General features: G+C 41.9%; 2 protein-coding genes across 3 annotated transcripts; one reads left to right on the forward strand and one right to left on the reverse strand.

Moving 5' to 3' along the window:
- The first annotated feature begins 2,134 nt into the window (after nt 1-2,134).
- On the forward strand, nt 2,135-6,974 carry LOC133884491 (TOM1-like protein 6). 2 transcript variants are annotated; one of them, XM_062323926.1, is made up of 8 exons: nt 2,135-2,469; nt 3,305-3,383; nt 3,566-3,664; nt 4,524-4,637; nt 4,890-5,032; nt 5,137-5,304; nt 5,488-5,715; nt 5,827-6,974. In XM_062323926.1, the coding sequence occupies exons 1-8, from the start codon at nt 2,330-2,332 to the stop codon at nt 6,725-6,727; spliced, it is 1,872 nt and encodes a 623-aa protein (XP_062179910.1). In that variant the 5' UTR covers nt 2,135-2,329; the 3' UTR covers nt 6,728-6,974. The 2 variants fall into 2 exon arrangements, with proteins under 2 accessions (XP_062179910.1, XP_062179911.1); XM_062323927.1 differs by lacking the exon at nt 2,135-2,469 and adding an exon at nt 2,549-2,924.
- Nucleotides 6,975-7,136: 162 nt separating this feature from the next.
- Nucleotides 7,137-11,131, reverse strand: LOC133884492 (alanine--glyoxylate aminotransferase 2 homolog 3, mitochondrial-like). The gene is made up of 9 exons (XM_062323928.1): nt 10,833-11,131; nt 9,187-9,417; nt 8,908-9,078; nt 8,568-8,711; nt 8,288-8,467; nt 7,930-8,155; nt 7,710-7,823; nt 7,530-7,616; nt 7,137-7,439 (listed from the first exon to the last, which is right to left on the reverse strand). The coding sequence occupies exons 1-9, from the start codon at nt 11,067-11,069 to the stop codon at nt 7,396-7,398; spliced, it is 1,434 nt and encodes a 477-aa protein (XP_062179912.1). The 5' UTR covers nt 11,070-11,131; the 3' UTR covers nt 7,137-7,395.
- Nucleotides 11,132-17,244: the final 6,113 nt, after the last annotated feature.

Below are 17,244 nucleotides of genomic sequence, written 5' to 3' on the forward strand. Positions count from 1 at the left end.
AAAATATTTCATTTTATTTATTTCACCAAAAAATCATTTTTAAAACCTTTATCTAAATTATTAAAGAATTTACATATTTTTTATATTAAAGAAAACATATTTTCTGCATTAAACAATTGCTGGGGGGTTTTTGCAACAAAATGGCTTATGGGGGGAATCTCAAAAATGGAGTGACTTAGGGGGGGTTTGTGCATTTTTCCCTTTTTATTTTGAGAGGAGGGCTTCCGTCTAATGGACCACAACAGCTGATGGACAAGGTCGGCCCAGAGTAAAACCAACAGAACATACAATTTGTAGCAGCAGTAGGAGCACCAGTCATTCCAGCAGGCTGAAATAAGAGTTGATACATCTCATGCCCGAGTCCATGTCGACGATTGACCTAAAAAGCGGACGATTTTGAAGAACATTAACAAAACCAGGCGCATAAAGTCATGACATATACTTCCTTTGTCATAAGTACATGTAGTTTTGGAAAATATTTACGTAAATTTTTTAAATTTTGATTATTTGTGAATTTTATTTCATAATATTACAAATTCAGTAAATCTTATAAATATATTCTAATTAAAAATAAGTGGCTAAAGCTATTATTGAATATCGTATCCTATTCAAAAGACATATTTATGATCACACGAAATATTTAGTTCAGCTTTGGCGGCGAGGGAGCGCGCATGTGGAATCTTCAGATGGCGCCATGCGGCGGAAAGCAGCAGCCTCCTCGTTCTCGTGTCATTCTCCCGATCCCGACGAGACTGATCGCAAGCAAACAAAGTCGACGACGTTGCCTTCCTCCTGCCCTCCGAAGCAATCAACGATACATGAGGTGCCTCCCGTTTGACTAGTCAATCATTCAGGCGGGTAGTTAATTAGCTGGCGGCAGCGCGACCCTCTAATGCTAGATTAACCTCAGTAATATCACGAGTCACGGAATAACTTGTAATACTCCTTTCAGTTATAAATAATTTAAATTTTGATCAAAATTATATATATAGATTTATCTTAAAAAATATTTTTATAATATATATTTTTATTATATATTATAAATATATTATAATAAAAAATAGTGGTTAAAGTTGCACGTTGAAGATAGTAAAAAATCGAAAACATCATGTATTTTTGACCCATATGAGTACTTATTGTTATCGCTGTCTCCAACATTCCGAAGAGATCACTGTAGTTTTACGCGAAACAATGGTTCAGGTTAAGCCACACTCACCTTAACTCCCAACAGATTGATTTTGTCATTGAGTGTTTGATCGACTCCCATGCATTTTCACACATCTTTACCCACAAGTCGAGTAATAGGTATCGAAACGAAACCGAAAAGAGAGCCGCATGTTATATTAAATTAGAAGAAGGTCTGATACGTAAAATACAATTTTTGAAAGATTACCTTGCAACTCAGAGTCTCTGACAAGTGGACTCCAAGACTGAAAAAAACCTGTAACATGTCATAATTGGCAATGACCAAACAACTAAAAAATTATAGCAAACTTTAGTAGAGGATAATAGCAAATTAGACATACCCAACCAACCAGATTAGTCAAAATTAGATCCCAAGAGAAATAAAAGGGTAACTCTCAACTTATCTATCATTAATCGGAAAAAAAATCTTTCTCTAAGAAGTGTTGAAGACATCCTCATAAATAGGGGTGGATCTAGGACGATAAGGTTGCTTCTCATCCAGTTAAAGCCTCCTAAACTCTCATAATAATTTTTTTCTATAGATGAGAAAAAGTAAGAAGAAAGGAGAGAAAGAAGGGGGCAAGAGGGAGAGAAAGATGTATATGTATCTTACTTGATTTTTTTATTCGTCACTGTTTATTAAAAAAAGTTGATATCACTGAATTTATTGACGTGTTTTATTAATCATAATATAAAGTACTATATGACAAAAAAAAGAGAGACAAATCTCTGAACCAAAGTGACGCAAGTACCAACGTCAATGGATAAACCCCTGGCCCAAAACCGCTTCAACCCAAACCGGTAAGACCTCATCCCCCGTCCACCTATTCTTCTTTTCCTTTCAACAAGCCAATTCGACCCCCTCGCTGCCACGCGGGTCCAGGGCCCATTCGTCATCCACATAGATCGCCGAGCCCGAGGTCGATAAGCACACCCAAGCCACGCCCTCGCTTTCGTCTTTGCTTCTTCCAGTTCCCGAGCCCACCAGACCTCCTCTCGTCCCGTTCCGTTCTCCCCTTCCTCTTCGCGTGCGGATTGAAGAGCTTCTAGAGCCCCGTACCGCGCACGACTCCCGACCCCGCGCTGGATATTGTCAGCCAGCCTTGCTCCGCGGCGAGAGGCGGCTCGGTAGGGCGGGGAGGCGATGTACCCGGTGGCGACGGGCCCGCCGCCGGCGCGGCTGCCGGCGGCGTCGCGGGTGGACAAGGCCACGAGCCACCTGCTCCAGGGGCCCGACTGGGCCGTCAACCTCGAAATCTGCGACACCCTCAACGCCGACCGCTGGTGACCGATCGCCTCCTTCCCTGCCACCTTCCCTCCCTCCCTCCCTCCCTTCCTCTATCCTGCTGTCCTCCTCGCTTGCGGGGTCCCTGGCGCCGTCGCTGCTTCGCTGCTTGTGCGGAGAATTGCGACGTGGGTTTGGGGCTAGTGCGAGGAAATTTTGATGTTTCGCTCTTCTGGTGCAGCTCCGCTACTTGGGGAAGGTTTGGGGGGCGTTGACCCGATTGTTTAAGCGGCTTTTGGTCAAAATTTGGAGTTCTGGAGCGATTTAGGGTTTCTTGCTGGCTAGGTGAAGTAGACATAAGATGATTTCTGGGGAGTAGCCTCCGGTGTGTAGCTTTAGGTTGCTTTTGTTGGTGGTTACTATGTCATTTGAAGGGCATTAAGCACCAAGCAGACGACTTTGCATGTCAACTTTAGCATCGGGGGTGGCAGGTGTCGGAAAATAATTTCTTAGGGTGAGTTGAGGAACCTTAGCTTGATCCCAGGTGTAGCCCTGTCTGCTTATCAATAGTCATGGAATTTGGGTAGAGGCTGATCGTGTTGCTACGGTACAAATTGTTTGATGATTACAAATGCACTTGGAATTCTGTTCTGTTGGGGTATTGGTTAACCATGTTGAAGTCAGACATTTATTTGCAGTTGTATATTGCACGAGGTTGCATTGTTGTACCAAGTACGGTTTATCTTTAATTTTAACAGAAGGCTACAGAATCTGAACTGTTAAGCTATACAATTTTGTTTAAAGGTTAGAGATAGGAGATATACACAGATTAACTTACATTACTGTAGTTATTATTTCTTTGCTGAGAACTAATATATTACCACTATGAATCAGGCAAACAAAGGATGTGGTAAAAGCAGTGAAGAAGCGATTGCAGAATAAGGACCCAAAAGTTCAATTCTTTACTTTGATGGTGCGTACTATAGTTTATGCCATGATCAATAATTTTCTGTAGTATTTGGTGTGGAAATACAAATACTTACTGCCTTCACTTTGTTAGACCAAATCTTAGCTACTCTTATACTTACATTTCACTGTCAGACTGTTAGCTTGAGATGTTTTTAATTGTTAGTACTGCTTACCGGATTTTTGCAGTTGTTGGAGACAATGATGAAGAACTGTGGTGAATACGTTCATTTTGAAGTTGCTGAGCAGCATGTTTTACAAGAGATGGTTAAAATTATCCAGAAGAGGGTATTTTTCCTCACCCCCTCCTATTATTACTATTCACGTATTGCTTAAGTTTGCTAACAGAAGTAAGAATAGTTGGATGTTGAAGAAGGATGAGAAGGATGTTTTACCAGTGTTAAGAAGTTTCAGCAAATTAGTTAAACTATTTCTAAAAGTATATAATTTAGATAAACATTTTCAGGATATATTTATAACTGTGAATAATATTAGTTTTCTAGTGGGGTGTGCTTCATATTATCTTGACTACAACGGGTACAACCATTAAAAAGATTATTGACTAGGCAAGCTTTTTACTGTAATGGGTAAGGATATATTTTAGCATTTTTTTGCTTGGTTTCTACTGATGTATTTGTTTTTATAGTTTTGCAAATTTTGTTTGAGCATGGAAGCACATTTGGATTTTGTTTTGCACTGTTAACAACCATCAATTGTGAAATTGGCCTCAATTCTGATGATACCCACTGCCTGCTTCTGTGTTTGACTGTTTGCTAATGATAGTTCACTATCCTAGTGTTCTTAAAAGTTGGTCGGTCAGTCTTTACAGTCACAAAAAACAGTTGGGCCATTTGAAGTCATGTTTTCCTCAATTTCTATTGGGTTCAGAAAGGGTATCTATTTCCTTTTCGCTGGTAACTTATTTAATTTTTCTATAGTTGAAACATAATTGTTCTTTGGAGTAATTTTCTGACTGTTACTATGCGAACAAACCGAATTTGCAGTTTGTATTCGTACAGATCATAATATTGACACTAGGCCTCTTGCATTTTGTGGATCTGGTGTAGGCTGCGATTTATTATTCATTTACATCTTTTCTCTTATCAATGGAAAACATGATGCTAAATTTCTGGGAATATCATTTCAGCACGATATGCAAGTGAGGGATAAGGCATTATTACTTCTGGATTCATGGCAAGAGGCATTTGGTGGACCTGGAGGCAAATATCCACAGTATTACTGGGCTTACATTGAACTAAAGGTATGCAGCTAATCCCCCTTTCGGTCTTGTGTGCAGATAGTTTTTATTTATTTATTTTCCCAAAATTATACTACACTGTGCCATGGAGATGGGATATTGTTCTCCTAAATTGCTTTTTGGAGTTAAAGCATGCCTTGAAAGAAATATTCAAAGCCCAAGTGCATTAGTGATAGATAATTCTTAATTTTCGCATTTTAGGAAATTATAGTACCAAAACTTTATCATAATTTATTATGGCGAAATCTTTTACAGAGGTCAGGAGTAATGTTCCCACGACGTCCTGTGGATGCTCCTCCAATATTTACTCCTCCCGCAACACATCAGGCCTACGGTTCACCAAGATATCCTACTGGAAGTCTAAATGAGAGAATGACATCTGATGTTGAGACATTGAGGTATCAATCTTCTGTAGCATTAGCTTATTTGATTTTTCTAATTGTAGTTTTCTCTTTTATTACTACTTTTTATGGCTATAACCTTTTCTTTTTTTGTGGTTCAGTTTCCAGGGCTTGAATAATATTAGAAATGTAACAGAATTGCTGTGTGATATGGTGAATGCTTTGAACCCTGCTGATCGCATGTCTGTTAAAGATGAAATTATCACAGATCTTGTAAACCAATGTCGTTCAAATCAACAAAAGCTCATGCGATTTGTCAGTTCCACAGGGTATGCTGATCACTCTCAGATTATACAGAGCTACAGTTCATTGTTCTTAATGTATTGTAGTCTAGGTTATGCATAAGCATGATTCTCATTTTGCAATTTATGATGTCTACTGCTAGATGGCGGTGTAAACATGTAGTTCATCACAAAAATAATATGTGAAATTTTGTGGTTCCTGTTTCTTAGGGATGAGGAGCTGCTAAAGCAAGGCCTAGAAATAAACGATCGCTTACAGAGTGTACTCGCAAAACATGATGCCATTGCTTCTGGTTCTCCATTACCAGTTGAAACACCAAGCAGAGAAGAGTTGCACAGAGAGGATCCAAAGCCACAGCCATCTACACCTCCAGTTCCACATGATAAGGCTCATGATGAAGAGGATGAAGATGATGAGTTCGCTCAGATTGCAAAAAGGTACTTAGCGGCCTGTAAGAGGTGTCAGGGGATCTACGCTTTCCTGATTAGCAATTTTTTTTCTGTTACAGGATTAACAATTAATTTGTTGTTTTTTCTATGCATTTGCAGGAAAAACAAATCTGTGATAAGCAGCGATGAGGCATCATCCAGTGCTGGTGATCAGGCACTGGTACCTGTTGATCCAGCATTTTCTGAAGTCTCATCTTCGGTTGCGAGCAATGCTCTGGTTCTTCTTGACCCGACTCCTGTTAGTGGTACCAGGACGAAAGAGCAGGATATGATTGATCTTCTCAGCCTCACCTTGTACAGTCCTCCTGAAGCATCTGCAGATTCTTCAACACAGAGCCAAAATGGGACTCAGCAGAGTGTCATGTCAAATGGGCCGGAAGTACCATCGAACTATCAGCCTGCTGCGGCGAATGGGGCAAATTATGCTTCCAGCAACCAGGTTTATCCAACAAACCAGGGATATAGTCCGTACAACAACTATGTGGCACCTTGGGCCCTAACTGGACTGGGTGCACAGACTGGAGCATATGCATATCCGACTCAACCCCCACAATATGCATCTAGCTATCCAGCACCGCCGTGGGCTATGCCTGCAAGTGCCAACTCAACTAATCATTTTCAGCCTGCGACAAACCAAATGCCAAACCCTGCTGTTGCTTATGTTGCTCCTACAGCTACCTATCCAGCTCCATCACAGTCGTATGCTGCTCCGTCAATACATCATGTGCCATCTCCAACCCCCAGGCCGATGCAAAAGTACAACTCTTTTGTTTCTCAAACGAACAATGGTCCGAGCATGGCTTCAGATGCTCGGATGAATTCGAATCAACGGCCAAAGGAAACTCCAGCTGTGGCAACCAGACCGTACTACATGCCGGACAATCTATTTGGCGATCTGATCGACGTGAAGAGTTTTGGTACTCGAAGTAAGATGAATAGATCGACCAGCATGCCTAGTCCAAAGGGTGGTGGTCAGCCTATGATTGGTGGAAAGAAATAGGTCTCCTAATGCCAAATTTAGATGGCCATAATTTATTTAGTTGGTACTGCCGTTTGGCTTGATGTAAATTTGCTGTATATCCGTCTGCGCGCTGTTGGTTACATTTGTTAATTTCGAGGTTGCCGTGCGTGTAATTTAATAGAGATAGTTGAGCATCACTGCTGAAGATGAACGATGACATTCTCGTGAGGGTGGCTTGTTGATAAAACATAACTACATAACCATTGCCTGTTTCTTCCCCGTTGAATCTGTTGCATCATTGCCGTGTGTTAAGCACATTGCATATGTTCCTTTGACGCCCGAAAGTTTTCTGGATTGAACTTTAACTTTACTGGCCAATCACTGGTACTGCCTCTAGTCATAATTTTGCATCTCCTGAGCATTACCAGTGGTTTGGATAGTAGGGAAATAAAGCCCCAAAACTGGCACATACAAAGTAGAGCTTATTATTGGTCACGAAGAGTTGCTATTCAGAATGACAAGCTGAATTATCAGGAACAGCAGACTAGATGGTAGCTGGAGCTGGTGACCATCATGGCCTCATGGGTTTGCAAGATAGATCATAAGACAACGAGGTGCTGTCTCACAAATCGTCTCTTATTTATGGATACGAATCCCATGCCAACGGATCAACGGATGTACATGGTTTCAGCTTCGCCTTGCCTGCCTCACAGCTTCGAGAGCGCAATGTCCATGACTTCAATGAAGAAATCTGCAACAAGAAGTCGTTCGTCATTCCGTGGTACAATTACAGATCACAGGTTCAGTACGAGGAGTGCTTCGGTAGAGGTGCAGATCTTACCGGAGTCCTCTTTGGTGAAGCACAACGGCGGTGTTATCCTGAACACGTTCCCGTAGAACCCACCCTTCCCAACCAACACGCCCATATCTGTTCAAGAAGGAAAAAAAAGCCTCAGATCAGACAGAGTTCTGCATCTAGCTGCAAACCTGGATGAGTGTCTCGAAGCTTAACGCAGGGCACCTTTCATTTGGTTCATGACTTGAGAGATCTCTGCTTTGGCTGGGGTTTTCGCTTGGTGATCGGTCACCAGCTCAACTCCAAGAAGGAAGCCTCTCCCCCTGACATCACCGATGACTGGAGAGCAGACGGGCAAATGTTAGTAGCGAGTGATAGTGTGACATGATTTAAACATATGTAGTGCGACGTTATTTTGCATTTATTGATTCATTTGCCTACTTACTGTCATGCTTCTCTTTCAGCATATTAAGCCGTTCCTTCAGATAGGAGCCTACAACAAACGCGTTCTCCTGGAGCTTCTCCTTCTCCAGCACTTTGAGAACTGCGTGCCCGCCTGCGGTGCTGACAGGGTTACCACCGAAGGTGTTGAAGTAACATCTACGGGTCAACACCTGAGCGATCTCAGGCGTTGTCACAACGGCTCCTATCGGTATGCCGTTTCCGATACCCTTAAGATCAACAACAGGAACATTTGAGCCAATGGCTTGATGCAATGGAGGTGCATTTTGACGAGTTGATCATAATGAGACGTCATGAAATGCATGGAGCATGAAGACCATGGAGGGATTTTTAAACTTCACCTTTGCCATGGTCACTATGTCTGGGATGACACCATGCCCTTCAAATCCCCAGAAGTGGCTTCCAGTTCGTGCAACTCCCACCTGGACTTCGTCAGCGATACAGAGGCCACCGGCTTTCCTTACCATATTGTAAGCCGCAGGCAAGTATCCTGGTGCCAATTCCACTATTCCACCAACTCCCTTCAGAAAAAAAAAAACATTTCATGTTCAGGGGAAATCACCTTTCATTGAAATGACTTATAAGAATGAAGATGCAGATGATGCTTTGATATTGACATACCTGTATGGCTTCTGAAATGAAACCACCGACTCTCCCTGTAGTCCCAAATTCAATTATTTCCTGAACATCTCTGGCATACTTTTCGCCATCTGAACCAAAAGCACCTCTGTAGGGGTCTGGGTTAAGCGCATGGTGCACTCCCGACTGGACACGTCATGAATGCGCAATCATCATGGTGTTTTGCCACAAAAAAAAAACTAAATGACGTTTCTAAAATACAGTGGTGCAAAAGAAAAGTGACCGATGCAAGTAAAAATTCATTAGCTTGCATGTGGTGATCATAGGTAAAATTTTGTGGGTTACCTAATGTTGCAGTATTGGAAATGAAACAGGCACCTACCTGAACGACATTGAATTTCCAGTTGGACTGAGCAGTAGCACCCATTGTTCCAGCAGCATTCCCGTGGTATCCATTTCTAAGCGAGATGATGTCATTACAACCAGTGTAAAGCCGTGCAATCATCAGTGCAAGTTCATTAGCCTCTGTGCCAGAATTTGTAAAGAAAACAACCTGAAAAGAACAACAGCTTCACATGACAATCACCCAAAATATTATGTGTATTTCCATAATAACTACAGGTACAAAAAAATTATAAAGCTTTTCCTAGGATAAGAATACCTTCAGATCACCAGGCATTTTGGATGCCAATGCCTCAGCAAAATCTGCAATGGCATGATTGAGATATAAAATCGTGGAGTGTTGTATCCTCTTTGCCTGGTTGATTATGGCTTCAACCACATCAGGATGACAGTGCCCACAACAAACGGTTGCGATGCCACCAAAAGCATCCAGGTAACGGCGACCGTCCTCGTCAAACAGGTACTGCATCTTTCCATCAACTATGTTCAACTGCAATAATTGTTGTATGCTAAAATTATCCACTTTCAGGATTGTAATTTTTCACGAAACACTTTTTTCTCGCATAGCATTAGCTTATATTCCTTAATCATCAAACCATACTTGCTCGGATTACATCAGCTCATACAAGAAGCACTCACGGCAGAATGACATGTTATGGTTGCCTTTTGCTTTCCCTTCTTTTCAGGGATACAAGTGGGTCTCAAAGGGCTAGTTGATTGCTTTCTCTTCCTTTTCTTCCAACTTTGTCAAATTACATAAATTTCCACATTGAAAGTATTTGATGTAATGGGCTAATGGCTCACGTGTTTCTCTGAGTGGCACGTGAGCTCCAATGGGATCGGAGTCAACAAATTAGGTACACAGTTTGGTACTTTATGCAGGAATCCAATCTTAGCCCTTCTTTAAGTACTTCGGGCAGTGCAGTTTTAAAATGTTGTCAGTAAACATGCAATAAACCAGTGGCACAGCCACATATGCAGGAGATCTAACACAAGGCATAGAAAGACTGATTTCTTCAGCAAGTATTTGAAGGTAAAACAGGGCATCCCTCTATTTTCACAAGCCAACAGAAATTATTTACCTTTGCAGCCCTCTATTTTCAAAGGCCTGATTTCTTACTTATCCCTTCTTATTTCTTAGAAGAAAAAAACTAAGCTCACCTATCATCTTCACTTGGCAGACTAGAAAAATTCTACAAAGAAATAACTATTGTCTTAGAGATAGAGACAATTAAATACAATTTCTATACTTGATTTATTAAGTTCGAGGACAGCACTCTAGTATAGTAGGGATCTATAAGCCCAATTCGAGTGGTACTGCCAGCAATGCAGAATTTGTGGCAACTAGCATCTTTGGAGATTCTGAAGGATACTTGAGACAGAACTTAGCTCAATGAGCATCAGATTTCACCTTACTTCAGATAAGGTCCGAGCACATAGCAATAAGGCATTCCTACCAAACGTATCGAAAAACGACAAAAGAAACCCACTACTACTTATACTACTTTGCAACTTTCAAGACGACATTTCTCAATAAAAAAAAAACCTAAAAGCGACCAGCAAGAGATCATTGAAAAGAACAGCGAAAACTTTACACGAAAAGTAAGAAAATTTTAAGATTTGTATGCCTGATCATTTAAGAGATGCATGTTTGTTGCCGCATTAGGACTAAAATGCTCTAGTAAATCTCGTTTAAAAAATGCTCTCGTAGTTCCAAAAAATCTTGCAGTTCAATAGTTCATCTCAACTGACACACTGTCCGATCGATGCACCTCCCACCGAAAAAGATTGAAATCGCTAGGGAAAACAGTTTTTCTCCCTCTTTTTTTTAAAAAAAAAAATTAATCTAGTTCCTTCCCGAGAAACTGGAGCAGTGGTGAGGGGGGCGGCAAACGTGAAACGTACAGGACGGTCGTAGTAGTGGGAGAAGGAGGGGCTGAGGAACTCGGTCCGCTTCCGGAAGATCTCCTCCGCCCGCGGCCCCTCGTACGGCGGCGGCGTGTAGCCGAAGTGCGGCATCTTCGGGGCGACGCCATTCTCCGGCGCGGGCGCGGCGACGGCGGCGGCGGCGAGGCTGGAGTTTGCCCGGCCGGGGGCGAGCGCGGCCTGGAGGAGCCTCCGGGAGGAGGCGAGGCGCTGCATGCTGTGGTTCTCTCTCTGCGGATGGGGCCTCTCGGAGCGGCGCGTGTAATGTGAGCAGTGAGCTGGTTAATGTTGGCGGCGGCCACGGCGGCGCCTATAAATAGACGGGCTTGGAGGTGGGACATGGGAGGACGACGGTTAATGACAAGTTTGCCCTTCCCTCCTCTCGGCGCGGCGCGGGTTTGTTTGTTTCCCCAACGAAAGGTATGTCGGCTTCACATGAATTTTGCATAAACAGTTTTATTTCAGTAGGATTACAGAAAAGTTCTTCTAAAAAATAAAGAAAATTTATAATGTCCCATTACGTATTCCTGTACTCCACGGTTAAAGACTTTCTGTTGGCTTGTGAAAATAGAGGGACGCCCTTGTAGTGCATTCTTGTAGTGCTCTAGTTTTCTGCAAGGGCGAAGCTACAGTATTTTCATTTTGTGACCCTAGGGCCAATTATGGACAAGTTAACATTAAGAAGAAATGAATATCTTATAGTTACTGATCCAGTATTTTCATTAGTACATCGAAAAATAGAATTTAGAACCAGTTGAGCCCGGAGACACATGGTGGCAAACGAGTCAATCAATCCTAGGTTGTTCGTGGTACGTGCGTTTCACCTTGGATCGCTGCCAATGAGCGTCACTGTCCCGCAACAGACAGACAACATGGGCTGTGGGTGCGTGTCATGGCCGAAGCTGTGTTCATGGGTATGAATCAACGGTGTTGCTTAAATTGGAAAAACTGGCTACCCAAGGGACTCACGACGTCCTGGTCCATGACCACGAATGAACAAATCTCTCTAGAATATCAGGTAACTTCTCTACTCTTTTAACTTTGCTAGCAAGATGCCAAACCATGTATATATGGACTATGAACCACTCTCGATCATCTGTGTAGGATCAAGATGCCTAAGAGGAGGTGAATTGGTTCTAAAAAATTTCTAGCCTTAAAAACTATTGCAAGAGAAAGTAACAACTTTAATCTAAATTTGCATTAGTTTCTAGGTGAATGGCATGCAAACTCAATCAAACACTATCCCTATTCTTAGCAAAGCAATCATAGTAAAGAAAATTACAAGAATGTAAATATAAAAATTAAATGCTAAAATTAAATTACTCAAAGTAAAGAGAAGGGATATGGAGACTTGATTTTTCTTGAGATATCAAAAAATTAATATTCCTCTAGTCCTCGTTGGAGTACCCATGCAAAGATATATCACTCCGATCGATGTACTTACTACAAACTGATACATGGTTATATTGGGGCTTCAACAATCACTCCATCATGAAGCTCCTCAAGATCAAACGCCAATAGGCCGTCTAGGTAACGCCAATCACCAAGTGTAAAAAGATAAGAATATCATTTGAGCTAATCTAAGTCAAAGAGATGATTGGACCCACACTATCTACTCTCTTAGCACTACTGATATTCTTAATCTTGTAATTAACGAGCCTAAGAATCACTTAAGTGCTTTATTCTTCCTCTTGACCCTCCAAGTATGCCACTGAACTCAACCATCATCCAGGAGACTAGAAATGAACCAGGTGGGAGTGTATTTATAGCATAAGGGCAAAAACTTGCCGTTATCCAACAATCAAAAAAGTTGCACTCACCGTAAGTGAGGCCAACTTCTCTTCACTAGGACATCCGGTGAGGTCAGCTCTAAAAGATAGTCGCTAACTAAAATTCTACTCACCAGACGGCTACTCCACATATTGTCGCATTCCTCCAATGAGAACTTTTGGTGCACTCACCAAATTTTTCGGTGAGTAGACCGACTTGGACTTCACAAAAGTGACCCCTACTAGAAACATACTCCGATGCAAGCTTTTAGTGATCATCGGAGTTTTCTGTGAGTTGAAAGCCTCAATCTTCACCAAAAAAACCCTACTATAAACCTTCTCTAATGAAAGCTTCTGATGATCACATAGGCTTCCGGTGAGTATAGCCTCTCAGCCAACTTTCCGGTGAGAAGCTTCCTATGAGTATTATCTTCTGCATTTTTTAGAAAATCATCCGGTGCTAGCTTTTGGTGCAGACACATTAGCTTTCAATGACTAGAAATGATATGTGACTTCTCCAATTCAATCAATCTTTATCTCGATTTTGACTTTTTCAATATTTTAAACTTTCTCTGAGCTACTTAGTACTAGACCTAACTAGTGTGCATCACAATTATCTGTCTAGCTCAAACTAGCTAAAGCTACTATCCTCAATTCCCTTTAATCTTCACGCATATCACTTGAACCATCAACATAAAAACCAATATAGAGGTCGAGAATATCCAAACATTATCACCATAGTCTAACTTTCAATGATTCCTACAAAACACATGTTTAATAACGATGACAGTGCTGTCATTAATTACCAAAACTCAAATTTGGATTCTAGATGCTTGTAATATTCAAAATGTTTGAATTCCGATTGGTTTTCAGAAGCAAATTTCAGCAAGTTCGTGCATGCGCAAGCACATTCAGATTCAGTTCGTTCGGAGTTTGGAGGCACTGACCTACCTACCTTTTGCTGTCAGTGTGTTTTATTTTAGTTTGATAAGGTGATTGTTCTTTCTAGAAACATCTATTATATATTGGCTGCTTATCCATAACAAACCTTACCACGACGGCCGGGAAGGATGGGCGATCCGCTGCCATCTGTTCGCGGTTGTTGCCGCCGGCTAGCTTCTGAAGAAAACGCTGACCTGTACACTCCAATTATTATTATTTATTACCGGTACTACAAAGACATGTTGTTCACCGACGTCCTCGTTTGAACTCTGAAGAATGACTGCTGATGGGTTAGTGCATCGTTTATCACCGTGAATTTCTAGGACGTCCAGATGTTGACGTGATCGTCGACAAACTGAACTTCACCATCTTTTTTGCGTGTCTCTTTACTTTCTTCTTCTCCAGACTCACTGACTCAGCTCAGCTAGCCCTTATCTACAACGTGAGTCTCCCGTGCGGAACACAATATTTTACAAGGGCATAGACATATCTCAGAGCAAGCCTGCATTTTCCAAGATTTCGATAAGGTTTTCTACATTTCTGTTCGGCTGCTGGTGCTCCATGATGTCTTCAATTATCATCTTGTTCCATGGGCTCGATCGGCCCAGTGGTGCTGATAAAAAAAATAATAATTATAAGATCCGAATTTTTGAAAGATCCACTCTTCTCATACGACATATATTCTCTACTCTATCTCCTGCACATATACCACCTGTTAGATTAGAAGAAAAATAGCATAAATCAAAGTCTCATTAAGGTTTTTCACATAAAAATCTTATAAAATTTTCTTCTATAGATAACTCTCCCAATCCAATCGAGCTGATGTGTTTGGCTTGCTTGTCCTGGCAGTCAGAGTCGGTGACAACCAAGTTGGGCGGGCGTGAAACGTAAGTGATGACGTGTAGGAACTGTAGGTTGATTATTTATGCACGTAGCACACAGTCAGTAGCAAAGCGAATTGAACTAATACTCGTCAGAATTTCAGCAACCAGCATTGCATGTATACTACTAGTAAGATGCACGTGAAAATGGCAGAGATCTTGCTAGTTGATGCAATCAAAAGCGATGGCAATTCTATGACTAAAACTGCACCGATCGATCAAGCTGAGTGCGAGAGAATTATCTCTCTTTTTTTAAGAGGGAGAGACGAGAGAATTGTCAGCCCTTGATCAATCCCTTTGGACGCACGCGTGCTGGCTGCCAGCCTATCTGACGCTGATGGATCAGTACAGTCGGACGAGTGGCGGAAGGGGTTGGATTAGCTGATGTCATGCATGACTTGTGCAGGGAATCTCCCGATGGGCGCTGCTGGCTCATGTGTTTGACGAATTGAATATATATGAATCGAATTTGGATGGTACGATTTATTATATTTTAATTTAAATGCGAATATGAATTTGGATATCTTCGAATACGAATACGAATCGGATAGTTTGAATATGAATCCGCATTCGGATATCTACTCGATCTTCAAAATTCAGGTCGGAAATTTAATTTTTTGAAAAAATTTGACTGAAATTTGTTCTAATTTGATTGGGCCGGAATTTTAGAAATTTTGTTCAAAATTCATGTTGGAAATTTAAATTTTTGATCAAATTTAACTGAAATTTGATGAAATTTGACTGAAATTTGTTCCAATTTGATTGGGTTGGAATTTCGTTCATATCTGAAATTTCTAAAACTTTAGCAAAATTTGGTTCCCTGGTTGGCGGATACGGATACGAATCGGATATATCTCGAATTCGGATATCCACATTTGAATCCGAATCTCGAAAACGAATTCGGATATATCCATTTTAGTATCCATTTCAGAAACGAATACGGATACGGATATCTATATTTGTATTTTAACGGATACGAAATCGGATAATTCAGATTTCCTGCCATCTATTTCCACCCCTAGTTTGTACTACCTCCTTTGTGCCCGGACTTCTCTTTCATATGATTGCCGTTTTATGTTCTTGTGAACTTCTCCGAAATGTTCTCATCCACTTTACTTATTATTATTGTATTAGCGTATTTTAGTTGTGCTTATCCTATTGTTAGAAGATTGGTCTAATTTTATTCAAATCGGGGCTTGCTTGATATGATTGTGAGTTTTTTTGTTAGACTGATCTGATTGTAGTTTGATTAGATGAGGCCGACCTGAGGGTTGGCAATTCAGCCGGTCCAGCGTGTTGGGCCACCATCACACCTCACCTAGGCTTGTATTTGGGGAGTTCTTTTATATTTTTTATTAAAAATTTAAATAAATAGATTCTTCGTAGGAAAAATTACAAAACTAGACGTATGCAGCCTACTGAGAGGACTGCAGCCCTCTAAGAGGGCAGGAGGCCTAACCGCCCTCTTAGAGGGCGAGTACGGCCTGCCCGCCCTCTTAGAGGGCGAGTACGGCCTGCCCGCCCGTGACCAGCGCCTTACCGCCCTCTCAGGGGCGGTAAGGGGCTTCCCGCTCGCACCGCTCGGCCTCCACCCCATTCGTCCTATTCTATAAAAGAGGCTAAAATTAGCTCAAAATCCTATTTTATTCAGAAAAAAGAAAAGGATGTGAAGAGGGAGGAGAAGAGAGGGGAGGAGAGGGGAGGAAGAGAGCCCGCGAAGCCCTGCTGCATTTGAACTGCGGATTTGAAGATTATTTTCGAGTAAATCCTTTTTTTCTTTTTATTGTTATTAATTAGTGCAGTAGTAGTATATGACATAGGTTCTAAACATGTATGGCATAGGGTTTAGAAAATTGTCAAATTTACTTATAAAATTGTACGATAGCAGTGAAATATAGAATATTATTTTTACTATATTAGGTTTGAAAATATAGATTTTATTAAATAATAATTATAGGGTTGTAATATGTGACATAGGAGATAGCAGTATATGATAATTTGCGAATCTAGGATGTAGCATTTAGAAAATGGTAGCGTTTAACTTGCACACGGTACAATAGGTAGTAAATATGGATTGTATAGAGTGATATTTATAGGTTAGTTTGGTTAGGACTACTATTGAAAATCTATTGTTATGTATGAATCGGTGTCGGTAAATTATTTTATCCGATAATTAGAAATATAGTTTGTTGGCCTTAACATTGGTTATGTTTGTGGGTGTTTTCAGGGATGACAGATAAATTAATTTTTCAGATATATTATTGTCGGTGAATCAGGAACCAGGGGTCCCCGAATGCCGAGGCTAGGCCAGCAATCCGCCACGTGACGCCCTCCCGCAGAGGTCATCTCCGCGAGGTAAAAAGGACTAAGTCCCGGGAGAAGGCGCTCGGGGCCACAGTCAGTGGTCCCCGAGTACCCGGGTTCCCCGACGATCTGCGAAGACTAAGGGACCGTGAAGAAAGTGCTCGGAGAGGTGAACAGTGACCCCCGAGCACCCAAGTCCCCCGACGACCAGGAGAACCAAGTACCGGGAGGGGTGTGCCCGGGGCCGCGAGCAGTGGTCCCCCGGGCACCCGAGTGCCCCGGGGACCCAACGAAGGAAGATCCGGGAGAGAGTGCTCGGGGCTGCGAGCAGCGGCCCCTGAGCACTCGGTTCCCCAAGGATCCGTACAGTCAAGACCGGGAGAGAGTGCTCGGGCCGTGAATAGTGGCCCCCGAGCACTCGGTTCCCCGAGGACCAAGAAAGGGCGTTCTCGGGAGAGAGTGCTCGGGGAAGTGAACAGTGACCCTGAGCACTCG

Source organism: Phragmites australis, chromosome 11 (genome assembly GCF_958298935.1).
Source record: "Phragmites australis chromosome 11, lpPhrAust1.1, whole genome shotgun sequence".
In the NCBI taxonomy this organism is placed as follows: domain Eukaryota; kingdom Viridiplantae; phylum Streptophyta; class Magnoliopsida; order Poales; family Poaceae; genus Phragmites; species Phragmites australis.

Excerpts from the sequence above, each read along its gene's own strand:
- LOC133884491 (XM_062323926.1), top strand. The coding sequence starts at position 2,330 with ATGTACCCGGTGGCGACGGGCCCGCCGCCGGCGCGGCTGCCGGCGGCG. Across the intron at positions 3,665-4,523 it reads TTAAAATTATCCAGAAGAGG|CACGATATGCAAGTGAGGGA; the intron begins GTATTTTTCCTC and ends ATATCATTTCAG. Across the intron at positions 4,638-4,889 it reads GGGCTTACATTGAACTAAAG|AGGTCAGGAGTAATGTTCCC; the intron begins GTATGCAGCTAA and ends AATCTTTTACAG.
- LOC133884492 (XM_062323928.1), bottom strand. The coding sequence starts at position 11,069 with ATGCAGCGCCTCGCCTCCTCCCGGAGGCTCCTCCAGGCCGCGCTCGCC. Across the intron at positions 7,824-7,929 it reads GCTGAAAGAGAAGCATGACA|TCATCGGTGATGTCAGGGGG; the intron begins GTAAGTAGGCAA and ends TCTGCTCTCCAG. Across the intron at positions 7,440-7,529 it reads CTTCACCAAAGAGGACTCCG|ATTTCTTCATTGAAGTCATG; the intron begins GTAAGATCTGCA and ends TTCTTGTTGCAG.